The sequence below is a fragment of the Sapajus apella genome, unplaced genomic scaffold (assembly GCF_009761245.1).
Source record: "Sapajus apella isolate SASKATOON/1434 unplaced genomic scaffold, GSC_monkey_1.0 scaffold87, whole genome shotgun sequence".
Lineage (NCBI taxonomy): Eukaryota > Metazoa > Chordata > Mammalia > Primates > Cebidae > Sapajus > Sapajus apella.
This window is the reverse complement of record NW_022437027.1, coordinates 7,139,892-7,166,996: the sequence shown is the minus strand read 5'-3', so window position 1 is coordinate 7,166,996 and position 27,105 is coordinate 7,139,892. Positions and strand designations below refer to the sequence as shown.

General features: G+C 36.1%; 1 protein-coding gene across 5 annotated transcripts in view; it reads left to right on the top strand.

The window, feature by feature from the left end:
* Positions 1-27,105, top strand: part of TET2 (tet methylcytosine dioxygenase 2) — a 135,905-nt gene that overhangs the window by 90,115 nt on the left and 18,685 nt on the right. Inside the window, exons 3-7 of one of the 5 annotated variants that reach the window (XM_032254875.1) lie at positions 1,016-4,473; positions 8,476-8,566; positions 9,970-10,063; positions 10,700-10,908; positions 25,699-25,849. In XM_032254875.1, the coding sequence (XP_032110766.1) occupies positions 1,062-4,473; positions 8,476-8,566; positions 9,970-10,063; positions 10,700-10,908; positions 25,699-25,849 (3,957 nt within the window). In that variant the 5' untranslated portion in view covers positions 1,016-1,061. Of the gene's footprint in view, positions 1-1,015; positions 4,474-8,475; positions 9,231-9,969; positions 10,627-10,699; positions 10,909-25,698; positions 25,850-27,105 lie in introns of those variants that run through there. The other 4 variants (XR_004261732.1, XR_004261734.1, XR_004261733.1 and 1 more) reach the window with 4 other exon arrangements.

Below are 27,105 nucleotides of genomic sequence, written 5' to 3'. Positions count from 1 at the left end.
GTCACCTGGAATATTGATAATACTGAAGGGAATGTGCATTATCTCTCAGGTGTATTTGGATGAAATAGCTTGAGAATCATGCAGGCAAGTTGAAGCCAGTGTGTTAAAGAGAATGTGGCATCAGCATCAGATTTGCATTTTAGAACATTCCTTTTGATAACAAATTGAAGGGAAGCTTAAAGGACTGGTGGGGAAGGGCAGACTGGACTAGGGGAGAACCCTTTTAAAAAGCTACTACAGGCCTGGCGCGGGTGGCTCACACCTATAATCCCAGCACTTTGGGAGGCCAAGCTGGGCAGATAAGCTGAGGTCAGGAGTTCAAGACTAACCTGACCAACATGGCAAAACCCTGTCTCTACTAAAAATACAAAAATTAGCTGGGCATGGTGACAGGCGCCTGTAATCCCAGCTACTGGGGAGGCTGAGGCAGGAGAATCACTTGAACCTGGGAGGTTGAGGTTGCCTTGAGCCAAGATCATGCCACTGCACTCCAGCCCAGGCAACCGAGTGAGAATCCATCTCCCAAAAAAAAGCTACTGCAGTAGATCAGGAGACACAGTGATGAAGAGAAGATGTGAGCTGTGAAGTAGCAGTCAAGATGATTAAAGGAATATACAGGAAGTAGAGTTGATAGAACTTAGCAAGTGATTAGATAAATGAAGTGCTAGAAAAAAGAAAAGGTGATGTTTTTTCTATTGTTTTTAGCATTTGGACAAAAAATTATTTGGGAAGGAAACTGATGCTAATAACTAAGGGTATGAACTTCCCACATAAGCCGGCAATTTTGATCACCCTCGTTCTCCACGACCATGAATATTTGAGAGTTGCTAGGAAGACACGAATGGTTACTTCCTGAGTAGCTGTCGGTTGTCACTATGAAACATGAAAATGCATTATCAGTTTGCTATGTCTAGGTATTCCAATATTTATACTCAGTTAACTCCTTAAGATATATTAGTATTAAACATGTGTATTTATATAAACGCATTTTAATTTTTGTTTCCATGCTCTTTAGAATTCATCCAGAGGGCAGCCTTGTGGATGGCCCCGAAGCAAGCCTGATGGAACAGGATAGCACCAACCATGTTGAGGGCAACAGACTAAGTCCATTCCTGATACCATCGCCTCTCATTTGCCAGACAGAACCTCTGGCTACAAAGCTCCAGAATGGAAGCCCACTACCTGAGAGAACTCATGCAGAAGTAAATGGAGACACCAAGTGGCAGTCTTTCAAAAGTTATTATGGAATACCCCACATGAAGGGAAGCCAGAATAGTCGTGTGAGTCCTGACTTTATACAAGAAAGTAAAGGGTATTCCAAGTGTTTGCAAAATGGAGGAATAAAACGCACAGTTAGTGAACCTTCTCTCTCTGGGCTCCATCAGATCAAGAAATTGAAACAAGACCAAAAGGCTAATGGAGAAAGACATAACTTCGGGGTAAGCCAAGAAAGAAATCCAGGTGAAAGCAGTCAACCAAATGTCTCCGATTTGAGTGATAAGAAAGAATCTGTGAGTTCTGTACCCCAAGAAAATGCAGTTAAAGATTTCACCAGTTTTTCAACACATAACTGCAGTGGGTCTGAAAATCCAGAGCTTCAGATTCTGAATGAGCAGGAGGGGAAAAGTTCTAATTGCCATGACAAGAACATCGTATTACTTAAAAACAAGGCAGTGCTAATGCCTAATGGTGCTACAGTTTCTGCCTCTTCCATGGAACACACACATGGTGAACTCCTGGAAAAAACACTGTCTCAATATTATCCAGATTGTGTTTCCATTGTGGTGCAGAAAACCACATCTCACATGAATGCCATTAACAGTCAGGCTACTAATGAGTTGTCCTGTGAGATCACTCATCCATCACATACCTCAGGGCAGATCAATTCCGCACAGACCTCTAACTCTGAGCTGCCTCCAAAGCCAGCTGCAGTGGTGACTGAGGCCTGTGTTGCTGATGATGCTGAAAATGCCAGTAAACCAGCTGCAATGCTAGATACCTGTCCCTTTCAGAAACCAGAACAACTGCAACAACAAAAATCGGTTTTTGAGATATGCCCATCTCCTGCAGAAAATAATGACATCCAAGGAACCACAAAGCTAATGTCTGGTGAAGAATTCTGTTCAGGTTCCAGCAGCAATTTCCAAGCTCCTGGTGGCAGCTCTGAACGGTATTTAAAGCAAAATGAAATAAATGGTGCTTACTTCAAGCAAAGCTCAGTGTTCACTAAGGATTCCTTTTCTGCCACTACCACATCACCACCACCATCACAATTGCTTCTTTCTCCCCCTCCTCCTCTTTCACGGGTTCCTCAGCTTCCTTCAGAAGGAAAAAGCACTCTGAATGGTGGAGTTTTTGAAGAACACCATCACTACCCCAACCAAAGTAACACAACACTTTTAAGAGAAGTGAAAATAGAGGGCAAACCTGAGGCACTGCCTTCCCAGAGTCCTAATCCATCTACACATGGATGCAGCCCTTCTCCAGTGCTTTCTGAAAGGCCTCAGAATAATTGTGCTAACATGAATGACATACAGACTGCAGGGACAATGACTGTTCCATTGTGTTCTGAGAAAATAAGACTAATATCAGAACAGCTCAAGCATAACCCACCAACTTTTGGTAGCAGTGACCAGTTACAGGACCAATGCCAGAAGTTGATGAGAAACAAAGAGCAAGAGATTCTGAAGGCTCGAAACAAGGAACAAACACGAGATCTTTTGCCCCCAACACAGCACTATCTGAAACCAGGATGGATTGAATTGAAGGCCCCTCATTTTCACCAAGCAGAATCCCATCTAAAACGTAATGAGGCATCACTGCCATCAGTTCTTCAGTATCAAGCCAATCCTTCCAATCAAATGACCTCCAAACAATACACTGGAAATTCCAACATGCCTGGAGGGCTCCCAAGGCACACTTACACCAAGAAAACGACACAGCTGGAGCACAAGTCACAAATGTACCAAGCTGAAATAAATCAAGGGCAATCCCAAGGTACAGTGGACCAACATCTCCAGTTCCAAAAACCTTCATACCAGGTGCACTTCTCCAAAACAGACCATTTACCCAAAGCTCATGTGCAGTCAGTGTGTGGCACTAGATTTCATTTTCAACAAAGAGCAGATTCCCAGACTGAAAAACTTATGTCCACATTGTTGAAACAGCACTTGAATCAACAGGCTTCAGAGACTGAGCCATTTTCAAACTCACATCTTTTGCAACATAAGCCTCATAAACAGGCAGCACAGACACAACCATCCCAGATTTCACATCTCCCTCAAAACCAGCGACAGCAGCAAAGATTACAAATAAAGAATAAAGAAGAAATACTCCAGACTTTTCCTCGCCCCCAAAGCAACCATGATCAGCAAAGAGAAGGATCATTCTTTGGGCAGATTAAAGTGGAAGAATGTTTTCATAGTGAAAATCAGTATTCAAAATCAAGTGAGTTCCAGACTCATAATGCCCAAATGGGACTGGAGGAAGCACAGAATATGAATAGTAGAGATTCCCCTTATAGTCAGACCATGAAATCAAGTGCATGCAAAGTACAGGTTTCTTGTTCAAACAATATACACCTAGTTTCAGGGAATAAAGAACAGACTACACATCCTGAACTTTTTACAGGAGACAAGACCCAAAACTTGCATCACATGCAATATTTTCCAAATAATGTGATCCCAAAGCAAGATCTTCACAGGTGCTTTCAAGAACAGGAGCAGAAGTCACAACAAGCTTCAGTTCGACAGGGATATAAAAGTAGAAACCAAGATATATCTGGTCAACAAGCTGCACAACTTGCTCAGCAAAGGTACTTGACACATAACCAAGCAAATGCTTTTCCTGTGCCTGACCAGGGAGGAAGTCACACTCAGACCCCTCCCCAGAAGGACATTCAAAAGCATGCTGCGCTAAGGTGGCATCTCTTACAGAAGCAAGAACAGCAGCAAACACAGCAGTCTCAGACTGAGTCTTGCCATAGTCAGATGCATAGGCCAATTAAGGTGGAACCTGGATCCAAGCCACATGCCTGTATGCACACAGCACAACCAGAAAACAAAACATGGAAAAAGGTAACTAAGCAAGAAATTCCACCTCCAAGCTGTGATAATGTCCAGGAAAAGAGCATCATTGAGACCATGGAACAGCATCTGAAGCAGTTTCAGGTCAAGTCGTTATTTGACCATAAGGCTCTTACTCTCAAATCACAGAAGCAAGTAAAAGTTGAAATGTCAGGGCCAGTCACAGTTTTGACTAGACATACCACTGCTGCAGAACTTGATAGCCACACCCCAGCTTTAGAGCAGCAAGCAACTTCTTCTTCAGAAAAGACACCAACCAAAAGAACAGCTGGTTCTGTTCTCAATAATTTTATAGAGTCACCTTCCAAATTACTAGATACTCCTATAAAAAATTTATTGGATACACCTGTCAAGACTCAATATGATTTCCCATCATGCAGATGTGTAGGTAAGTGCCAGCAGTGTACTGAGACACATGGTGTTTATCCAGAATTAGCAAATCTATCTTCAGATATGGGATTTTCTTTCTTTTTTTTTTTAATCTTGAGTCTGGCAGCAATTTGTAAAGGCTCATAAAAATCTGAAGCTTGCATTTTTTGTCTTTAAATTACCAATGCTTGTGTCTTGTGAAAGAGAACTTCACTTACATTGTTTTTAAAAAAAAAAATTAAATAATTATACATGTTTATTTTTCCCTCTATTCAAACCCTGTAAAATTTGAATGTATCTGTTTTAGATCAGTTCATCTATTTAGTTCTTTGTATCTTATCTCCTGGAGAGACAGCCAGGCAGCAAAAAATCTATTAAAATGAGAAAATAACTGCGATATGCAGTCTAATGTAGGAACTTTATTTTTTAACTCAAGGTAAAATATAATAGTTTTACAAGATTTCTGGCTAATAGGGAAATTATTATCTTCAGTCTTCATGAGCTGGGGGAAACTGTAATGCTGACACTCTTAGTGCTCCGAAAGTTGCGTTTCCTCCATTTATACATTTGGAATGTTGCAATTTATATTCATTTTGATTCCATTTTCTCTAAACTTTCATCCTTTTGATTAAAAAAAATATGATACAGGCATACCTCAGAGACATTGTGGGTTTGTGTCCATACCACCACAATCAAGTGAATATTACAATAAAGCAAGTTGTAAGAACATTTTTGTTTCTCACTGTATATAAAAAGTTAGTTGTATACTATACTGTAATATACTAAGTGTGCAGTAGCATTGTGTCTAAAAAATACATACTTATTTAAAAATAATTTATTGCTAAAAATATTGCTAACATTTGGGCCTTTAGTGAGTTCTAATCTTATTGCGGGTGGAGGGTCTTGCTTTAATGTTGATTGCTGTGGACTGATCATTGTGGGAGTTGCTGAAGGTATGATGGCTGTGTGTGTGGCAATTTCTTAGACAACAATGAAGTTTGCTGCATCAATTGACTTTTCCATTCACAAAAGATTTCTCTGTAGCATGCAGTGCTGTTTGATAGCATTTTACCCACAGCGAATTTCTTTCAAAATTGGACTCAATCCTCTCAAACTGTGCTGCTGCTTTATCAACTAAGTTTTTATAATATTCTAAATTATTTGTTGTCATTTCAACAGAGTTTACAGCATCTTCGCCAGAAGTATATCCCATCTCAAACATTCTTTGTTCATCCGTAAGAAGCAACTCTTATCCTTTCAAGTTTTTTCACAATATTGGAGTCATTCAGTCACATCTTCAGGCTCTCCTTCTAATTCTGATTCTCTTGCTACATCTACCTCATCTACTGTGGCTTCCTCCACTGAAGTCTTGACTTCCTCAAAGTAATCCATGAGGGTTGGAATCAACTTCTTCCAAACTCCTGTTAATGTTGATATATTGACCACCTCCCATGAATTATGAGTGTTTTTAATAACTTCTAAATGGTGAATCCTTTCCAGAAGGCTTTCAATGTACTTTGCCCAGATCCATGAGAAGAATCACTATCTTGGCAGCTGTAGACTAACAATATATTTCTTAAGTGATAAGAATTGAGTCAAAAGCACTCCTTGATCCATGGGCTGCAGAATGAATATTGTGTTAACAGACGTGAAAACAGCATTAGTCTCCTTGTGCATCTCCATCAGCACTCTTGGGTGACTAGGTGCCTTGAGCAGTAATATTTTGAAAAGAAGCTTAGGTTTTGTAGTTATTGTTGTGTGTGTGTGTGTGTTTTTTATTTATTTATTTTTTTAGCAGTAAATCTCAACACTGGGCTTAAAATATTCAGTAAACTATGTTATAAACAGATGTGTTATCGTCCAGACTTTGTTGTTCCATTACTCTACACAAACAGAGTAGACTTAGCATAATTCTAAAGGGCCTTAGGATTTTCAGAATGGTAAATGGAGATGGGCTTCAACTTAAAATCACGGCCTACATTAACCTGTAACAAGAGAATCAGCCTGTCCTTTAAAGCAAGGCATTGACTTCTATCTATGAAAGTCCTAGATGGCATGTCTTTCAATAGAAGGCCGTTTCAACTACATTTAAGAATCTACTGTATGGTAGAGCCACCTTCATCAACGATCTTAGCTAGATCTTCTGCATAACTTGCTGCAGCTTCTACATCAGCACTTGCTGCCTCATCTCGTCCTTTTATGTTATAGAGACAGCTTCTTAAGCTTTATAAACCAACTTCTGCTAGTTTGCAACTTTCCTTCTGCAGCTTCCTCACTCTCTTCATAGAATAAAAGAGAGTCAGGGCCTTGCTCTGGATTAAGTTTTGACTTAAGGAATGTTGTGGCCTGCGTGATCTTCTATCCAGACTACAAAAGCATTCTCCATATCAGCAGTAAGGCTGTTTTGCTTTCTTACCTTTCATGTGTTCACTGGAGTAGCACTTTTAATTTCCTTCAAGAACTTTTCCTTTACGTTCACAGCTTGGCTAACTGGCATGCAAGGCCTAGCTTTCAGCCTCTCTCAGCTTTTGACTTCCTCACTTAGCTCAGTCGTATCTAGCTTTTAATTTAAAGTGACAGACATACAACTCTTCCTTTCACTTGAACACTTAGAGGCCACTGTAGGGTTATTAATTGGCCTAATTTCAATATTGTTGTGTTTTGGGGAACAGAGAGGCCCAGAGAGAGGAAGAGAGCCATGGGAAAGGCTGGTTGACAGAGCACACAGAATGCACACAACATTTATCAGATTAGGTGGCACCCCAAGACAGTTAGAATAGTAATATCAAAGATCACTGATCACAGATCACCATCCCTAACAGATATAATAATAATAATAAAGCTGAAGGTACTGTGAGAATTGCCAAAATGTGGTACAGAGACATGAAGTGAGCACAAATGACACTGATAAACTTACTTGACACATGAGATTGCCACAAACCTACAGTTTGTAAAAGTCACAGTAACTGCAAAGCATGGTAAAATGAGGTATGCCTGTATTCCATTTAAAAAAAAAAAAGCTTTTGTTTAATTCATGATACATACTAGGTCTACAGGAATAGTGAAACATTTTTGCTGATGGATGTAGATATATATGTGGGTAGAGATGAAGATCTTAATTACAGCTATGCAGTATAGATTTAGTTTAGGACATTTGAAAAGACAAATGTTAAATTAGTGTGACTAATGGCTTACCCATGCCATGTTTTCCCTCTTGCAAAGAGATACCCCACCCCCACATTGTGTAGGAGGATGGAGGGAGTACTCACACTACCCCTCTTTGTGTGTGGTTATTAAGTTGCCTCACTGGGCTTAAACACCACACGTCTCATAGGTAATATTTGGTAAGTTGTAATCATCATCACTCTTCTCTTATCACCCAACCCTGTCTTCCCACCTTTCCATCTTCACTGGTTTGCAACAGCCCCTTCTTTTTGCCTGACTCTCCAGGATTTTCTCTCATCATAAATTGTTCTGAAGTACATACTAATATGGGTCTGGATTGACGATTGATATTTACAGAACAGTAATTAAGTATTGTGGGGAAATAAGAGGAAAAAACGGTATCCTTCACAATAAACCAAGCAATATCTGGGGGTGGGTTACAGCAGGAAATTTTATTTTTAATAAATAAAATCCAAGTGACAGGCTTCCAGTTAGCTTCAAATGTTTTTTTCTTTTTTCAGCTAAAAAAAATTGGATTGTAGTTGATACTACATATAATACATTCTAATTCCCTCACTGTATTCTTTGTTCAGTTTCACTTATTTTGTTTAAAATAATTTTTTATCCCATATCTGAAATGTAATATATTTTTATCCAACAACCATCATGTACATATACTTCATTATGTGGCACATTTTCTAATAGATCAGTCCATCAATTTACTCATTTTAAAGAAAAAAAATTTAAGTCACTTTTAGAGCCCTTAATGTGTAGTTGGGGGATAAGCTTTGTGGATGTAGCCTTTATATTTAGTATAATTGAGGTCTAAAATAATAATCTTCTATTATCTCAACAGAGCAAATTATTGAAAAAGATGAAGGTCCTTTTTATACCCATCTAGGAGCAGGTCCTAATGTGGCAGCTATTAGAGAAATCATGGAAGAAAGGTAATTAACGCAAAGGCACAGGGCAGATTAACGTTTATCCTTTTGTATATGTCAGAATTTTTCCAGCCTTCACACACAAAGCAGTAAACAATTGTAAATTGAGTAATTATTAGTAGGCTTAGCTATTCTAGGGTTGCCAACACTACACACTGTGCTATTCACCAGAGAGTCACAATATTTGACAGGACTAATAGTCTGCTAGCTGGCACAGGCTGCCCACTTTGCAATGGATGCCAGAAAACCCAGGCACGAACAGGAATCGGCCAGCCAGTCTGCCAACCACAAGGTACTGGCACAGGCTCCAAAGAGAGGTCCCACTCTGACTTTCCCACCTGATAATAAAGTGTCAAAGAGGAAAGAATGGTCAAGTGTGTATAAGAAAGGAACCACTGAATTAAATCCACCTAGTATTGCAAATGAGTAGTTATCTTTAAGTTTTCTTTTACTATAAAAAGAGAGCAAGTGTGATATGTTGAATAGAAAGAGAAACAGATACTATTTACAGCTGCCATTTTTTTTTTTCACCATCAATCACAGGTATACAAGTTCTTGCCTTTACTCCTGCATGTAGAAGACTCTTATGAGCGAGTTAATGCAGAGAGGGCCTTTCATATAAATTTATACAGCTCTGAGCTGTTCTACTAGGGTGCCTTTTCATTAAGAGGTAGGCAGTATTATTATTAAGGTACTTAGGATGCATTGGGGCAGCAAGGACATATTCGGTATCATTCTTGCTCCATTTCCAAATTATTCATTTCTAAACTAGCATGTAGAAGTTCACTAAATAATCATCTAGTGGCCTGGCAGAAATAGTGAATTTCCCTAAGTGCCTTTTTTTTTAAAAAAGCAAGCAGTAGATGGTGTTTTGCTCATAAGGGAAGATATCTATTTCCAGAACTATTCTATATTTTCAATATGGCTAGATACTAATTATTTGCCAGCCCTCTTTTCTAAATTGTGAGACATTCTTGGAGGAACAGTTTTAACTAAAACCTATTATGACTCCCCAAATTTTAAAATAGCTAAATTTAGTAAGGGGGAAAATAATAGTTTATGCTTTAGAAGACTGAACTTAGCAAACTAACTTGAATTTTGTGCTTTGTGAAATTTTATATAGAAATGAGCTTTCCCGTTATTTTCACCCAACATGTAATTTACAAAATAGTTCATTACAGTTATCAATACATTTTGATACTGAAGAAAAACAAAGCTTAAAAACTATTATCCAATTTGCTTGGCTTAGACCTGTTTTTTTTTTTTTTTTTTTTTTTTTTAAAAACCCATTCATTTCTCAGGATGTGGTCATAGAATAAAGTTGTGCTCAAATGTTCAAATATTTTGATTGCCTTTTGAATTCATTTGCTAATTGTAAGTGTGTGTGTGTTTCTGTGGGTTTCTTTAAGGTTTGGACAGAAGGGTAAAGCTATTAGGATTGAAAGAGTCATCTATACTGGTAAAGAAGGCAAAAGTTCTCAGGGATGTCCTATTGCTAAGTGGGTAAGTGTAACTTGATAAAGCTTTTGGTGTTGAATTTTGGGCGTTTTTATTTGTAAATCTAACACTGAGAATAGGGTTATCCAGATTAAAGATTCATGACAGTTGAAAAGAGCATAACCTGTATTTTTTATCGTGTGTTATCTCTTAAGAAGATGCAGATTTGTTCTAAAATCAACAATCTGTATTTAATTGAAAGAATTTAGTGATGGGGAGGAGGTCCATTCTAGTGCCTGCTAAATGTATAATCCTTCTTAGAATGTGAAGTGGTCCTTAATCTTTTAAATACCTTCACTTAGTCTTTATATTTTCATTTATGAAAACCTTGAACTAAGACTTACGTATCTTTCATCTAGCTCTGATTTTAAGCAGGTAGAATTTAATTGTCCCCACTGTACTGGGTATGGTCTGCTAAACATTAAGAAGTAGTTTTGCATCTCTCCTTTTTCTGATACCAGGGTCAATGCCCACTTTTTATAGATGCAAAAGGCAAATTGCACATGCTGATAAATGTTGCCCTAATTGTGACCTAAACATGATAAAATATACATACATAAGTGCTCTTATCTGCTGCAAGTGACCTTTGTTTTGTTTTGGTTGGGGTGGGGGGTGTTTGGGATGGAATGGTGATCTGCACAGGTGGTTCGCAGAAGCAGCAGTGAGGAGAAGCTACTGTGTTTGGTGCGGGAGAGAGCTGGCCACACCTGTGAGGCTGCAGTGATTGTGATTCTCATCCTGGTGTGGGAAGGAATCCCACTGTCTCTGGCTGACAAACTCTACTCGGAGCTTACTGAGACGCTGAGGAAATACGGCACGCTCACCAATCGCCGGTGTGCCTTGAATGAAGAGTAAGTGAAGCCCAGGGCCTCTTCCAGACTCTGGGTCCACTCATAGGAAAGCCTAATCTTTGGTTGGAGGGAAGAGAGTTTAATGTGCATTTTTACATTTATAAAATGGGGATCAAAATGCCTGTCTGGCAGTCTTGCAATAAGAAGCTGTATTTGCTAACATGAATAATTTGAGATGATTTCATTACCTGATATGTACAGACAGTTTAGCTATTAATTAGGAGCAATCAGAGTGTCTGCACCTACATGGCCTCAGTTATACCGTAAACTTCAAATTATTTACGTGCTCACATGCTACAAGTGACAGCTCCTGTGTGCCTGGCCACTATATTAATACATACTGACTCCATTTCCATGTTGCAGTACCTGAAACAGAAAGTAAGTCTGATGAGAAGCTTTGGGCCAGGTTAAATACCTTCCATATGTATGTAGAAAATCAAAATACAAAGCCTTAGAAGTTCTGTAGAAATAGAACTGATTTTTACTTTCATTTGGTCTATTCATTATTTCCACAATAGTAATAAAAACTGCTTCCACTTTTACTGCTGCTAAATGATCAGGAAATTCCTGGGTATGGATATATATTATTTTCCAGGAATATAAGAATTTAGAATAGAACTGCAAGAGTATGCGCTTAAATATATTCAGTGTATCCAATTCCTAATGTTTTGTTTCAACACCATCCACTTTGCAAGAAGTCTAAACCTTCACTTGGAGAAAGCTTCATTTTTAATATTCCTCTACTGTGCTGATAATCCTATATATAACACTAAACAAATATATGAATTTTCACAGTGCTACACAGAAATCCTACAATATTTTGCTCACAATTGGTTTTAAAATAATTTTAATTTTGCACTCTCCTTTAGTCTATTTTTCTCTGCATCCGCCAAACTACAGAATCATTTGCTGAGCTTCTAAGAAATGCTCGTACTGCTCATTGCAACAACTAGCCAAATTTGTCCTTTGCTGTTTGTAACTCTAACTAGCATGGTTTTACTAAGTTTATGCTAACGCAGTTTTTCTCTGGGCTGTGGGAGACAAACTATAAACAATCTATTTAGAAAAGTTACTGTTTCTATATGAAAGTGTGACTTGACTTTCTATGACAATTATGATCCAAAAATCTTATGGTGTGTACCTGACCACTTTTACAAATGATTATTTGGAAGGTAGAAGTTGCTGATTCATAACACATAACTTATAAACTTATGATGGACTACTTTAAGCATAAATTTTTTTAATCTACCCTGATTAAAAAGCTCTTGCACTTTCTGGAAAAAAAAATGTATGTAGGTGCCTTTAATCAGAAAGAAAATAAAAATTAAGGCTCCTTGGGCTCATATTGATAATAGCAGTTCTCTCAGGAATTCAGCAATACTGCATTGCCTTTAAAGCAGAATATCTCTTAGACTTGATGATTTGAAATTCTAAGTCACTGAAGAACTTCCCGTGAAAATAATAGTTGTTTTAAAATTTCTTTTCAAGAATAGTCCTATTGCAATATGTTTGCATTTCTTGAAGTTGCCTGGAAATGATATTTTATTCATTGAAATGGATTTAATTTTCATTAACATAAATCTCTAATATTTTTCTTGGCTCACTGCAATCTCTACCTCCTGGGGTAAAGTGATTCTCATGCCTCAGCCTCCCTAGTATCTGGGATTACAGGCACCCACTACCATGCCTGGCTAATTTTTGTACTTTTAGTAAAGATAGGGTTTTACCATGTTGGCCAGATTGCTTTCGTACCCTTAGCTTTAGGTGATCCATCCGCCTCAGCCTCCCAAAGTCCTGGGATGACAGGTGTAGGCCACCATGCCCGGCCACCTTTTCCTTAATTCTTATAAATGCCAATGCCTGAAATGGAATCTGACATATAAAAAATTACTTGAAGACGTTTTATTATTTTGCATTTGAAAACCATGAAAAATGATTAGACCAGAGTCTCAGAAAACTTGTAGATTGTTAGTTTAACTACTCTAAATGTCAGGCAAATACAAAACTATTAAAAGACAAGCTTCAAATATTAAGACAATTTAAAAGCAAAGCTATACACTTTTGCTTTTTGTCTAGAGTTTCAGGGTAAACATGAATACTCATTTAGATGATGCTTAAGCTATGCTTATGCATACTTAGAGCAATTCTCCAAAATGAAAAATTTTAATACTTAAATACTTGATTAAAATAGATACATCCAATGTCAATAACAGACTTTGCTCAGAAATAGCTTTTGAAGTTTCTTCTACCCCATAAATAGATTTTATTTTATGGCTGGCAGAAGTAAAAATTACAACTTTTTGCCAAGAACAGAGAATAATCTCAAATGGGGGCTGTGGACTCAGTTTTATGTTCAGAGCTATGTGAACCTCCTCACTGACTTCTTGCAAATCCCTGTGTCCACATGCTCCAAACCACCCACTGCAAGTTCAGCAAAGAACTCTGAGAGCAACTTTCAGTGGAAAAGTAGAAACTGATTTTTATATTTCCTTTGAGCCAAACCAGCTGTTTCTTCTTTAAAGATTTCCCTTAAGGATTTCCCTTTTATGACTAAGTCTAACCAATATTTTTTTGGCAAGTAAGAGTTGTGGGAGTGTATCTGTCATCATACGGAAATCAAAGCCAGAAATGCCTTCTGCCATGGTGGGTAATGTTAAACATTTCAAGGAACTTTATATTATAAAACTTGTCAAACATAAAAGGAAAAGAGCAATATAATGAATTCCATGGACCCATCACATAGCATCAATATTTATCAACATTTTATCAATTTTTTTATATATTTTTCCCATACACACTTACACTAGTGTTTGAAAGCAGAACACAGATAATATATCATCTTACCTGTTTTCTATGTATTTCTAACAGGTAAAGCCTTTATCATTTAATATTTAGTATGTGTTTGTTCAGATTACCTCATTAGATTCTATTTCAAAAAACACATACGTAAAAAAAAAGATATTGAGAAAAAGCCTTTGCAATGTGATTGACACTTCTGAGTAGTGTGATCCCAGTTCATGCCCATTGTCTGGCGTAACTATTAAATAAAACTTCCTCTCATAAAATTGTCTCTGTTTAGAAGATAAATTCTATGATTCACAAGCCTCTTTTGATTTATAAGTCCTTCTCCTTTTTTTTATGAATATGTTTTTTAAAGAAACTGTGTGATTTTTCTCTCTGAAATTCTCCACCTTCTGGATTTGGCCAATTTCATCTTGGTTCTTTTGTTTAACCTATCTGTCTCCAGAATCTTCTGTGGACTGGTAGTTTGACTTACTCCATGTATTTTTTCTAATTGAGATATAATTCACATACCATAAAATTCACCCTTTTAAAGTATACAATTCAGTTGTTTCAGTACATTCATAAAGCTGTGCAAAGGTCACCTCTGCCTAGTTTCAGATCATTTTCATCATTCCCAGAAGGAAACCCTGTATATTAGGTAGTCACTTCCCCTTCTCCCCTTTTCCTTCCTCTAAGTAGCAATCACCAATAAACATTCAGTTTCTCTGGATCTGCCTATTCTGGGCATTTTGTATTAGTGAAGTCATATATTTGGCCTTTCTGTCTGGCTTCTTTCACGTACCTTAATGTTTTCAAGTCTCATCTGTTTGTTAAAAAAGATAAATACTTTTTTACCCTTTTTTTGGCTAGTTTTATATATATATATATATATATATATATATATATAAAAATTATAATGTATAAAATATATAATATAATGTATATAATGTATACATTATAATATATAATGTATAAAATATATATAATATATATATTATATATAAATTATATATATATATTATATATAAATTATATATATTTATATATAACTTTTTTTTGAGACAGACTCGCTCTCTTACCCAGGCTGGAGTGCAATGGCACAATCTCAGCTCACTGCAACCTCCATCTCCCAGGTTGAAGCAATTCTTATGCCTCAGCCTCCCAAGTAGCTGGGATTACAGGTGTGCACCACCACATGTAGCTTATTTTTGTACTTTTAGTAGAGACAGTGTTTTGCTATGTTGGCCAGGCTGGTCTCAAACTCAACCTCAAGTGATCCTCCCACCTTAGCCTCCCAAAGTGCTGGGATTACAGGCATGAGCCACCACACCTGGCCACATTTTTTAAATGTATTAGTTAATTGACATTTGGATTGTTTCCACATTTTGGCTATTATGAATTATGCCGCAGTGAACATCGGTGTACAAGTTTTTATGTGAATATGTTTTGAATTATCTTGGGATATACACCTAGGAGTGACATTGTTAGTAATATGGTAACTCTATGTATAACTTTTCAAAGAACTGCCAAACTATTTTCCAAAGTAGCTGCATCCTTTTACATTTCTGCCAACAATGTATGAAGCTTCCAGTGTTTCCACATCCTCAAGAAAATGTTATTGTTTGTCTTTTTAATTATAACCATCCAATTGGGTGTGAAGTTTATCTCATGATTTTGATTTGCTTTTTCCTAATTGCTGTTTGGCATCTTTTCTTGTGTTAATTGACCATGTATTTTTTTTTGAGAACAGTTTACTTACATATTTTTGTGTTGTTTATTTTTAGAGTTGTAAGAATATATGTTGATACTAGAACTTTGTCAAACGCATGGTTTGCAGATGTTTTCTCCTATCCCACAAGTTGTCTCTTCACTTTGATAATACCCTTAAAGTGTAAAAGTTTTCATTTTGATGAAACTCAATTTCTGTTTTTTAATTGGTTGCTTTGTGCTTTTGGTGTCATATTTAAGAAATCATTGCCTAATTCAAGATCTGAAAGATTTACACCTATGCTTTCTTCTCAGAGTATTATAACTTTAGCTCTTACATTTAGACTTTTTATTAATGTTGAGTTAATTTGATGGTAAGAGTCCAACTTCATTCCTTTGCAAGTAGCTGTCCAGTTGTCTCAGCACCATTTGTTGAAGAGACCATTGTTTTTTTTTTAATTAATTGACCAAGATATATGAGTTTATTTCTGGACTCTTAATTATATTGTCTTAATCTACATGACTGTTCTTATGCCAGTACCACACTGTGCCGATTCCTGTAGCTTTGTAGTAAATTTTGAAATCAAGACAGGTAAGTCTTCCAACTTTGTTCTTTTACAAGACTGTTTTGGCTACCATATTTCTTATGTTTCCATATACATTTTAAGATCAGCTTGTCAGTTTCCCTCCTTCTGGGTTTTTTTTTTTTTTTTTTTTTTTGGTAGAGCTAGGGTTTTACTATATTACCCTGGCTGGTCTTGAGATCCTGGGCTCAAGAGATCATCCCACCTAGGCTTCTCAGAGTGCTGAAATTACAGGTGTGAGCCACCACACCTGGCCCCCTTCTGGAATCTTGACTCGGGTTCTGTTGAATCTGTAGGTCAATTTGGAGAGTATTGGTATCTTAATATTAAATCTTCCAATTTGTGAACATAGGATATTTTTCTGTTTACTTAGATCTTAAATTTCTTTCAATAATGTTTTGGATAAAACAGGTACAAAGTCCTGCACTTTTTTTTTTTTTTTTTTTTAAGACAGAGTATGGTTCTGCTGCCCAGGCTGGAGTGCAATGGTGCCACCTCAGCTCACTGCAGCCTCCACCTCCAGGATCACGTGATTCTCCTGCCTCAGTCTCCCAAGTAGCTGGAACTACAGGTGCATGCCACCATGCCTGCTAAATTTTTGGTATTTTTAGTAGAGACAGGGTGCATGCCACCATGTCTGGCTAATTTTTTGGTAGTTTAGTAAGAGACAGGGTTTCACCATGTTAGCCAGGCTGGTCTCAAACTCCTGGCCTCAAGTGATCTGACTGCCTTGGCTTCCCAAAGTGCTGGGATTACAAGCATGAGTCACCATGCCTGGCCTGAAATTCTTTTGTTAAAACATTCTATGCATTTTTTTTTTTTAAATCCTATTGCAAACTCCAATTCTTTGTTGATAATGTACAGTCATATATTTGACTTTTATATATTGGTCTTATATCCTACCAACTTGCTGAACTATCTTATTAGCACTAACTTTTTTGGATAGATTCTTTAGGATTTGCCACATACAAGATTATGTCATCTCCAAATAGAAATAGTTTTGTTTCTTCATTTCCAGTCTGAGTGTCTCTATTAATTTTTGTTGCTAATTGATCAGTTAGAACTTCCAGAAAATATCAGATACAATTAACAAGTGCAAACATCCTTGTCTTATTCATTTTAGGAAGAAATTTTTAGTTTTTCACCATTAAGTATGATACTAGTTGTAGGGTTTTTTAAAAAAAAAAAAAAGAAAAGAGACTTCTGTGTCAAGTTCAGAAGTTCCCTTCTGTTACTAGTTTGTTGAATAATTTTATTATGAAAGGTGAACTTTACTCGAATGCTTTGGCTACATCTAATGAAATGAAAATTGTTTCTTCTATTTTCTTCTGTTAATATGGTATATGGATTCATTTTTATACATTAGATTAACATGGTATTTCTGGAATAAATCCCACTTGGCCTTAGTGTTTACTACTTTTTATATATTGCTGGAGTCAGTTTGCTAGAATTTTATTGAGGACTTTTGCATCTCTGTTGATGAGGTATATTGATCTATAGTTTTCTTGTGGTGTCTTTGGTTTTGGTATCAGAGTAATTCTGACTTCACAAAATGCATTGGGAAATGTTTCTTTCTCTATCTTTTGGAAGAGTTTGTAAAGAACATGATTTAACTCTTTTTTAAATGTTTGTGGGCTTTCCTTTGTGGGAATTTATCAAACTTTTTTTAAATAGATTATTTTTAAAGCTATTTTAGAGTAACAGCAATACTGAGTGAAAGGCACAAGCTTCCCGAACTACATGCAGCCCCTATATGTGCACAGCCTCCCTCATTATCAACATCCCTTACCAGAATGGTACATTTGTTGCAATCAGTGAACCTGCATTGACACATCAGTGTCACTGAAAGTTCATAGTTTAGAGTTCACTTTTGGTGTTATATATGGAGTTTGGATCCATGTTTAATGACATGTATTCACCATTACAGTATCATTTAGAGTAATTTCACTGCATTAAAAGTCTTCTGTACCCTATCTATTTATCTCTCCCAGCCCACTAACCCTTAGCAACCAATGATCTTTTTGTCTCCATAGTTTTGCCAATTCCAGAATGTCATATAGGTAGAATGGTACAGTATATGTAGCCTTTTAAGACTGGTTTTTGTCACTTGGTAATAAACTTTTAAGTTTTTCACCATGTTTTTGTAGCTCATTTCTTTTCAGCACTGAATGTTAGTCCATTATCTGGATGTATCACAATTTATCCATTCACATACTGAAGGACATCTTATTTGCTTCCAAGTTTTGGCAGTTATGAATAAAGCTGTTATGTTAGTATACAGGTTTTTGTGTGGACAAAAGTTTTCAGCTCCTTTGAGTAAATACCACAGAGCACGGTAGCTTGATTAATAAGAGAAATATTTTTCCTAGTTTGCACCTTGTTTTTTTTTATTCTCTTGACAGTGCCATATGCAGAACAGAAAGTGTTAAATTTTAATGAAGTTTAGATTATTGGTTAATTCATGAACAATATTTTTGGTATTGTATCTAGAATATCAACACCAAGCCCAAGGTCATCTGTATGTTCTGTGTTGTCTTCCAAGAGTTTTATGGTTTTGCATTTTACATTTAGGTCTGTGACCCATTTTTCGTTAATGTTTGCAAAAGTTATAAAGACTGTGTATAAATTCACTTTTTTTGCTTGGAGTTGTCCAGTTGTTCTCATACATTTGTTAATGACTATCTTTGCTTTATTGCATTGCCTTTGCTACTCTGTCAAAGATCAGTTGATTATAGTTGAGTGGCCTGTTTCTGTACTCTATTCTGTCCCATTGATATATCTGTCTATTCTTTCACCAATGCCACACTATCTTGGTAACTTGAGCTTCAGAGTAAGTCCTACAATCATATAGTGTCGGTCCTCTGACATTGTTTTTCTCCTTCAGTATTGAGTTGGCTATTCTTTTGCATCTTATTACTAAGTGACAAAAACCAGTCTGAAAAGGCTGTATATACTGTATCATTTATTGGTATTTTGCCTCTTGATATAAACTTTAAAATCAGTTTGTCAATATCCTCAAAATCTTGACAGAATTTTGATAGAGAGATTGCACTGCATTTCTAGATTGAGTTAGAAATACTGCCATCTTGACAATACACAACTTCCTATCCATGAACGTCTTTCTTTTATATCCTTCTTTAGAATTTTGTATTTTCCTCATGTAGACCTTGTACAAATTGTAGATTTATATATAAGTATTTCATTTTGGGGGTGCTAATGAAAATGTATTTTTATCTCATTCTTGTGTATTGCTGGTATGCAGAAAAGTGAGCAGCTTTTGTATATGAAACTTGTTTCCTACAACCATGTTATAATCACTTATTAGATCCAGTTTATTAACTTTAGTTGCATACTATATCTGGCATTTCTCCCCATGTTATTCCTCCCCACCCTCCCTTCCTTCCCTACCCCCTGCTGTCTCTCCCCTACCCCCACCAACTGCCCCTAGTGTGTGATGTTCCTCTCACTGAGTCCATGTGTTCTCATTGTTCAACACTCACCTATGAGTGAGAACATGCGGTGTTTGTCTTTCTGTTCTTGTGTCAGTTTGCTGAGAATGATGGTTTCCAGATTCATCCAAGTCCCTAAAAAGGATGCAAATTCAACATTTTTTATGGCTGCGTAGTATTCCATGGTGTATATGTACGGCATTTTCTTTGTCCAGTCTATCATTGATGGGTATTTGGGTTGGTTCCAGGTCTTTGCTATTGTACACAGGGCTGCAGTGAACATACGTGTGCATGTGTCTTTATACTAGAACGATTTATAGTTCTTTGGGTATATGCCCAGTAATGGGATTGCTAGGTCAAATGGAATTTCTATTTCTAGATCCTTGAGAAATTGCCACACTGTCTTCCACAGTGGTTGAACTAATTTACACTCCCAACTGTGTAAGAGTGTTCCTATTTCTCCACATCCTCTCCAGCATCTGTTGTCTCCAGATTTTTTAATGATCGCTATTCCAACTGGTGTGAGATGACATCTCAATGTGGTTTTGATTTGCATTTCTCTAGTCACCAGTGATGGTGAACATTTTTTCATATGTTTGTTGGCCTCATATATGTCTTCTTTTGAAAAGTGTCTGTTCATATCCTTTGCCCACTTTTGAATGGGGTTATTTTTTTCTTGTAAATCTGTTTTAGTTCTTTGTCTATTCTGGATACTAGCCCTTTGTCAGATGGGTAGATTGAAAAAATTTTTTCGCATTCTGTTGGTTGTAGATCCAGTTTTTTTTGTAATTCTTTTGTATTTTCTAGGCAATCATGTCATCTGCAAAAACTTCCTCCTAATCTGTATGTGTTTTATTTTCTTGTCTTATTAGCTAGGATTTCCAGTTTGATGTTGAAAAGCATTGGTGAGAGGCAGTATTCTTGTCTTGTTCCTGATCTCAGCAGGAAATCTTCAATTTTATCAACATTAAATATGCTAGGTGTACGGTTTTGTAGATATTCTTTATCAGGTTCAGATACTTCTCCTCTTTTCCTAGTTTACTGAGAGGCTTTTGAAAATCATGAATTAATGTTGGATTTTGTAAATGCCTTTTCTCCACCTGTTGATATTACCATATGATTTTTCTTTAGCTTATTGATGCAATGGATTGATTTTCAAATTTTGAACTAGGCTGGCATGTGATACAACCCACATGGTTGTGATACATTATTATTATTATTATTTTTTTTTGAGTAGGAGTTTCGCTCTTGTTACCCAGGCTGGAGTGCAATGGCGCAATCTCGGCTCACCACAACCTACACCTCCTGGGTTCAGGCAATTCTCCTGCCTCAGCCTCCTGAGTAGCTGGGATTACAGGCACGCGCCACCATGCCCAGCTAATTTTTTTGTATTTTTAGTAGAGGCGGTGTTTCACCATGTTGACCAGGATGGTCTCGATCTCTTGACTTCGTGATCCACCCCCCTCGGCCTCCCAAAGTGCTGGGATTACAGGCGTATGCCACTGTACCCGGCCGTGATACATTATTATTTGTATATATTGTTGGATTTTGTCATTTGGTAAGGATTTTTGCATTCATTTTCGTGGTTGCTTTTAGTCTGTAGTTATTTCTTGTAAAGACTTTGGTGTTGATATGAAGGTAGTGCTGACCTTATAGAATGAGTTATGAAGTATTTTCTCTGCTTCTATCTTGAGTGAGATTGTAGAGAATTGATATAATTTTTTCCTTAAAATTTTGATAGAAATCAGAATCAACCATCTGTGCCTGTTACTTTGTTTTCGAAAGTTGTTATTCAATTTCTTTTATAAATATGAGCCTATTTAGATTTCCTTTTGTGTAAATATTGGTAGTTGTGCCTTTCAAGGAATTCGTCCTTTTCACCTTGATTATTAAATCTGTGGACACATTTGTTTATAATATTTCTTTATTATCCTTTGTTTTTAAGACAGGGTCTCACTATGGTTGCCCAAGCTGGAGTGCAGTTGCTCACTGCACTCACTTACAGTTGCTCTCAGCTCACTGCAGCTTCGACCTCCTGGGTTCAAGTGATTCACCCAGCTCAGACTCCCAAGTACCTGCGACTACAAACACACACCACCATGCCTGGCTAATTTTTTATTATTATTATTAGAGATGGGGTTTTGCGATGTTGCCCAGTCTGGTCTCAAACTCCTGGATTCAAGCAGTCTGCCCACCTTAGCCTCCCAGAGTGCTGGGATTACAAACATGAGCCATCATACCTAGCCTGATAGCAGAACTTTTTAAGAACAGAATGGTATATGACACTTTCCAAAACATTTTTTTTCCCCTCCTCCTATGGAGGCATGAAGGGATTTTTCTCCAATATTCATTGTGAGAACCTCACCTGGCTCCTGGATGTAAAAAAACTCACAAAACTGTGAGGACCCTATTGTGACTGGATGCCTCTGGAGTTGTTCACACAGAACCTCCAGCAATTTATCAATTATAATTGTGATTTTCCTATCCCAACACTGGTTCTTACAGAGGTTTCTGCTCTGGTAAGTTGTAATTCCTTATATCATTCTGTCTTTCTGGTTTTGAGAGCAGTGATTTTCTCTGTGACCTCATTTCTCTGACCAATCTAAGTAGTGATTTCATCTTTTAACTTATTGTAGGTATATTCAGATTTTCTATTTCTTCTTGAGTCAATTTCAGTAGTTTGTTTTTATAGAAGTTTGTTCTCCAGCTCTGCTTCAGCTCCATCCTATAAAATGAATGTGTTGAGTTTTCATTTACAACAAGGTATTTTCTAATTTCTATCATGAGTTTTTTTGGTTCCTGATTATATGGGAGTATATTTTTACATACTACCCAAATTTGCTTCTGTTATTTATAATTTTGTCAGAAAACACACTTTGCACAATATTTGTAGTGTTATTTTATTTAGACTTGTTTTATAACCTGACATACACTCCAACCTGGAGAACGTTTCATGTGTACTTAAGAAGAATGTGTATATTTGGCTGTTGGTGGTTGGCATGTTTTATAGACGTCTGTTACATCTAGTTGGTTTATAGTGTTTTTCACAACTTCTGTTTTCTTTTTAATCTTCTGCCTACTTTTAGCTATTATTGAAAGTGGATTAGTAAATTATTGCTTCCTTCCTTTAATTCTGCCACTTTTTGCTTCATGTATTTTGGTGCTCTGTTGCTGATTACATGTATGTTTACCATTGTTACATCACTTTAATGACTTGAACTTTTTATTACAAAATTTATGTATCTTGTAGACAGCATATAGTTAAATCTTTATAAAAATCTATATCCCCAGTCTCTGCCTTTTAATTATTCAGTTCATATACATTTAAGGTAATTCTTGATAAGGTAGAATTTGTCTGCCATTTTGTCTATATCTTTTCTTTTTTCCCTGTTTCTGTCTTTGTGTTCAATAGATATTTTCTAGTGTACTATGTTAATACCATAGTATTTTACTCTATTTTTTGATGTTATTTTCTTAGTAGTTTCCTTGGGGATTACAATTAACTTATAACAACCTAGTCTGGAGTAATACCAATTTCACTGCAATAAAAGGAAACTTCCCATATAGCTCCATTCCCTCCTTTTCCTCTGTGCTCTTATTATACAAATTAAATTTTATATATTTTTTGACCATTAACACAGATTATGTTTTGTCTTTTAAATCAGATATATATTGTCATTTAAAACAAATAGGAAAAAAATAGTCACAAACAAAAATTAATATTTACCTATGTAATCTTTACTGGTGCTTTTAAAGTTCTTAGGTGGATTTGAAGTACTATCCAGTGTCCTTTCCTTTCAGCCTGAAGCACACATTCAGTATTTTTTATAGCACATGCCTAAAAACAGTAAACTCTTATCCAAGAATGTCATAATTTATTATATAATACATTCCTGAAATATAATTTTGCAAGATACAGAATTGTTGGTTGACAGTCTTTCTTGTGGCACTATGTCATCCCATTGCCTTCTGGTCTTCATTGTGTCTGATCAGAGATCAGCTATTAATCTCATTGGGGGTTCTGCGTATGTGATAATCTTACAGCTTTTATGATTTTCTTGTGTTATTGGCTTTAGCAGTGTGATTATGATGTTTACACGTTTGCATATCTTTGGATTTATGTTACATGGAGTTAGTTAAGCTTCTTGGAGGTCAGCTAAGGATTAGACAGAATTCCTTAGGTGCCTGAGACCAATAAGTCAATCTTTGACAAAGGGGTCTGTATGTATATTGGGGCATGTATTCAACACTCAGCCAGGCTATTTGCAGCTCTGCATTAGCCTTTATTACCTGCTTGTGCAGAGTCTCAAGGTTAGACTGTGGTGAGAGCTTAGGGCTTTATCGGGTCTTCTATGAGTCCTACATTTGCATGTGGCTTTCTAAATTGCCAGGAATATATTTTCAAAGCCTTCTATGAATCATCTCATTTCTCAGGTTTTGCTTTTAAGCTTTTTTATCCTATTTTTTGCTCCAGTTATTAGCCACACCTCAATCAGTGAAAATATTCAACAGTTGCCTATGATTATTTGACAAATACCTCTGTGGAAAAGGCATTTCACGCTAGGTGAGTTTCAAGTTAGATAAGTAAAGATGACCTTACTATTTGGATCTTCCAGGAAACTACCAATTAGGTCAAATAATGTAAGTTCTCTGAATGGTACTTTAGAGTATATCCAAACAATCTGGCCTCCTCTAGTGGCAGCCTGGCTGCTGCTTTTCATATTTAATGTGGGCTGTTTTGATCTACCATAGAGAAAGTTAAAATACCACAGAGTTCATTGTTCTTACTGAAATCCTGTTTTTCCCCCCCTTGAATAAATTCTCTCTATATTATTGCAAGTTTCTTGCTGATTTCCACATCTGAAGAAGCTGATTTTGACAATAATTATCAGTACTTACTGCTTTGATGGAGAAGAAAATCTTCAGAGATCCTTATTCTGCCATTTGTGCTAACATTTGTAAAGTGGTTATTTCTAATTGTAATATTCCTTTTGCATTTATTAGCTGGAATACTTTACAGGACTTTTCCTTATCAACTGTTTAGTCACCATGTAATATAATTTCTAAGACAATGATAGAATAAATGCCTGCTAAGAATCTTGTCAAATTTCAGAGATTTTGATGGGAAATTATATTTAGAGATCATAGTCAGTGTCTAGATATGCTCCTTGCTATGGAGATGTCATTACTTTTAGGCTTTTTTAATGAGCAGATACATGAAGTAATTATTTTTTAGAAAGAAAATCTGAGATTAACTCAAGTTATTAATGCATACTATTTTTTCCTATTCATAGTTAAGATGATAGGGTATTATCTTTTGTTTTGTTTCTATTGTACATTGAAATTCTTGGTTTTTTATATTAATTTTTTTATATCACAGTATGCAGTAACTTAAAAATAGTTTACAGTTCCATCTGAATATTATTTTCTTTATAAGTTGTTTTTTTTAATGTTTTCTTTGCTTACTTATATGTTTGTTTATTGTCATTAGGATATATCAAACTAGGGCTATAAAGCTGCAATACTGTATGTTAGCCAAAAACTAGGAAGCAATCAAATGCCCATCAATGGTAGAATAATTCATTTGTCACATTTTTATAAGATGGAATATGGTACTCAATGAAAATGAATAAAGTACAACTACATTAGTACAACTAATATCCATTGGATGGATATTCCAAATGTAAAAAGAAGACAGACGCAAATTAGCTTACATAATTCCATATACCTATGTTTATATCAAGTATAAAAGTAGGCAAAACAAGCCGCTGATGGTGGCACACACCTATAGTCCCACCTATTTGGGAGGCTAAGGCGGGAAGATTACCTGAGCCCAGGAGTTCAGGTACAACCTGGGCAACATAGCAAGACCCCATCTCTAAAAAAGAAAGCAATATTAACATAAAAATGGGCAGAACTACTATATTCCTAGAGAAGTTACTGTTAGGTAGACAGTAACTGAAAGGCAGAGTGATGGGAGATTCCAGGAAATAGGAAATATTTTGTTTCTTAGTATGAGTTCTACTTAACTGGGTCTGTTCCATTTGTGAATTATAAAATTATGTGTACTTTTCTGTGTATTATATTGCAATAAAATTGTTTTAAAGTCAATGGATATAGTTCTGTGTGTGGTCATGCCACAGCTTAATACAGAGTTAAATTAGACTTCTTTTCAAACTGACTTTGCATATAGACACCCAGAATATCAGCTGCACAGCCTATATAATGCTATCCATAGCAATGAATTTGGTCTTTTGATTTCTCAGGAGAACTTGTGCCTGTCAGGGGCTGGATCCAGAAACCTGTGGTGCCTCCTTCTCTTTTGGTTGTTCATGGAGCATGTACTACAATGGATGTAAGTTTGCCAGAAGCAAGATCCCAAGGAAGTTTAAGCTGCTTGGGGATGACCCAAAAGAGGTTTGTTTACTTCCTGATGTACAATCACTTTATTTTTCATAGAGAATTCATTAGCATAGATGAAGTGAACAGTAATGACATATCTTGGTAAGCTCTTATTAATCAAAGGTTTTCCCAGACTGTAGATACACACTATTTTTTTAAGTTGGCATAATAGTAACCATAGTATGCCAAAATAATAGATAAAATTTGAGCAACAAAACTCCATCATTAAAACTAAATGAGAATTGGTGATGTCTTTCATCTTTTGTCTCTGGATTATGGAAGTTACATAACTACTACATTCAGAATAGACCATTTCTAGCCACATTTATGTGCCATGAGATTCACATAAAGTCACTATAATGGATGCATTTAAGTAACTAAAACTTTAGCTACTTAAATATAAATCTGTAATGGAAATAAATGGACACTGATTTCTCACTAAAGTCACTGGTTTTTGTCTTGTCTCTAGAATATGCATTTCTTAAAATATAATTTGCAAGTTGATACCAAATTTAACAACTTTGGGTGGCATGTTGTCTAGAGGATACATGCTCCTTGACTTATGAGGAGACTGCATCCTAATAAATCCATTGTAAGTTGAAAGTACTGTAAGTTAAAAATCCATTTAATACGCCAATCAATCCATCCTAAAGTCGAAAAAGTCAAACCATTGTAGGTCAGGAGCTGTCTCTGTACTAATTGAATGATTAGAAAACCTCAGTATATTTAGCATTTAGATATGACCACATTTTCAGTCATTCTATATGCTTATAATTATCTTTTGAACTTTGAATACAATTAAAATGTATCCATACTACAGATATTATAATATTGATGGGTCCATCCAAATGAAGAATTTGTTAACCTTATTAAACTTTCACTTACTATTATACTCACAATTAATAAAGCAAAAGTGCAAAAACTCCTGAAATCACAATACAAGCTTTTTTTTGAAGGATATTTTCAATAATTAAACATTAAAGGTACGAAACATCATTTCATTAGACAATAACAAGAATATTAATAAATTTAATGAAAAGTAATGATTTTGCATTCTGTCAGTCATTTTAATTTTCTATAGATAAGTTTTTCACCACTATTTTATAAAGTGATAAATATTTATTATTTTCAGGTTTCATGTAAACCCAATCCAGAGGATACCTAGTAACTTATTGCCTCTGTTAGATAGGAGGGCTCTGTTCAGAAATCTCTTCACCTTCTAAAATTTACATCTCTGCCAGGTGGTCATTCCTCCCAACATTTTTTTAAGA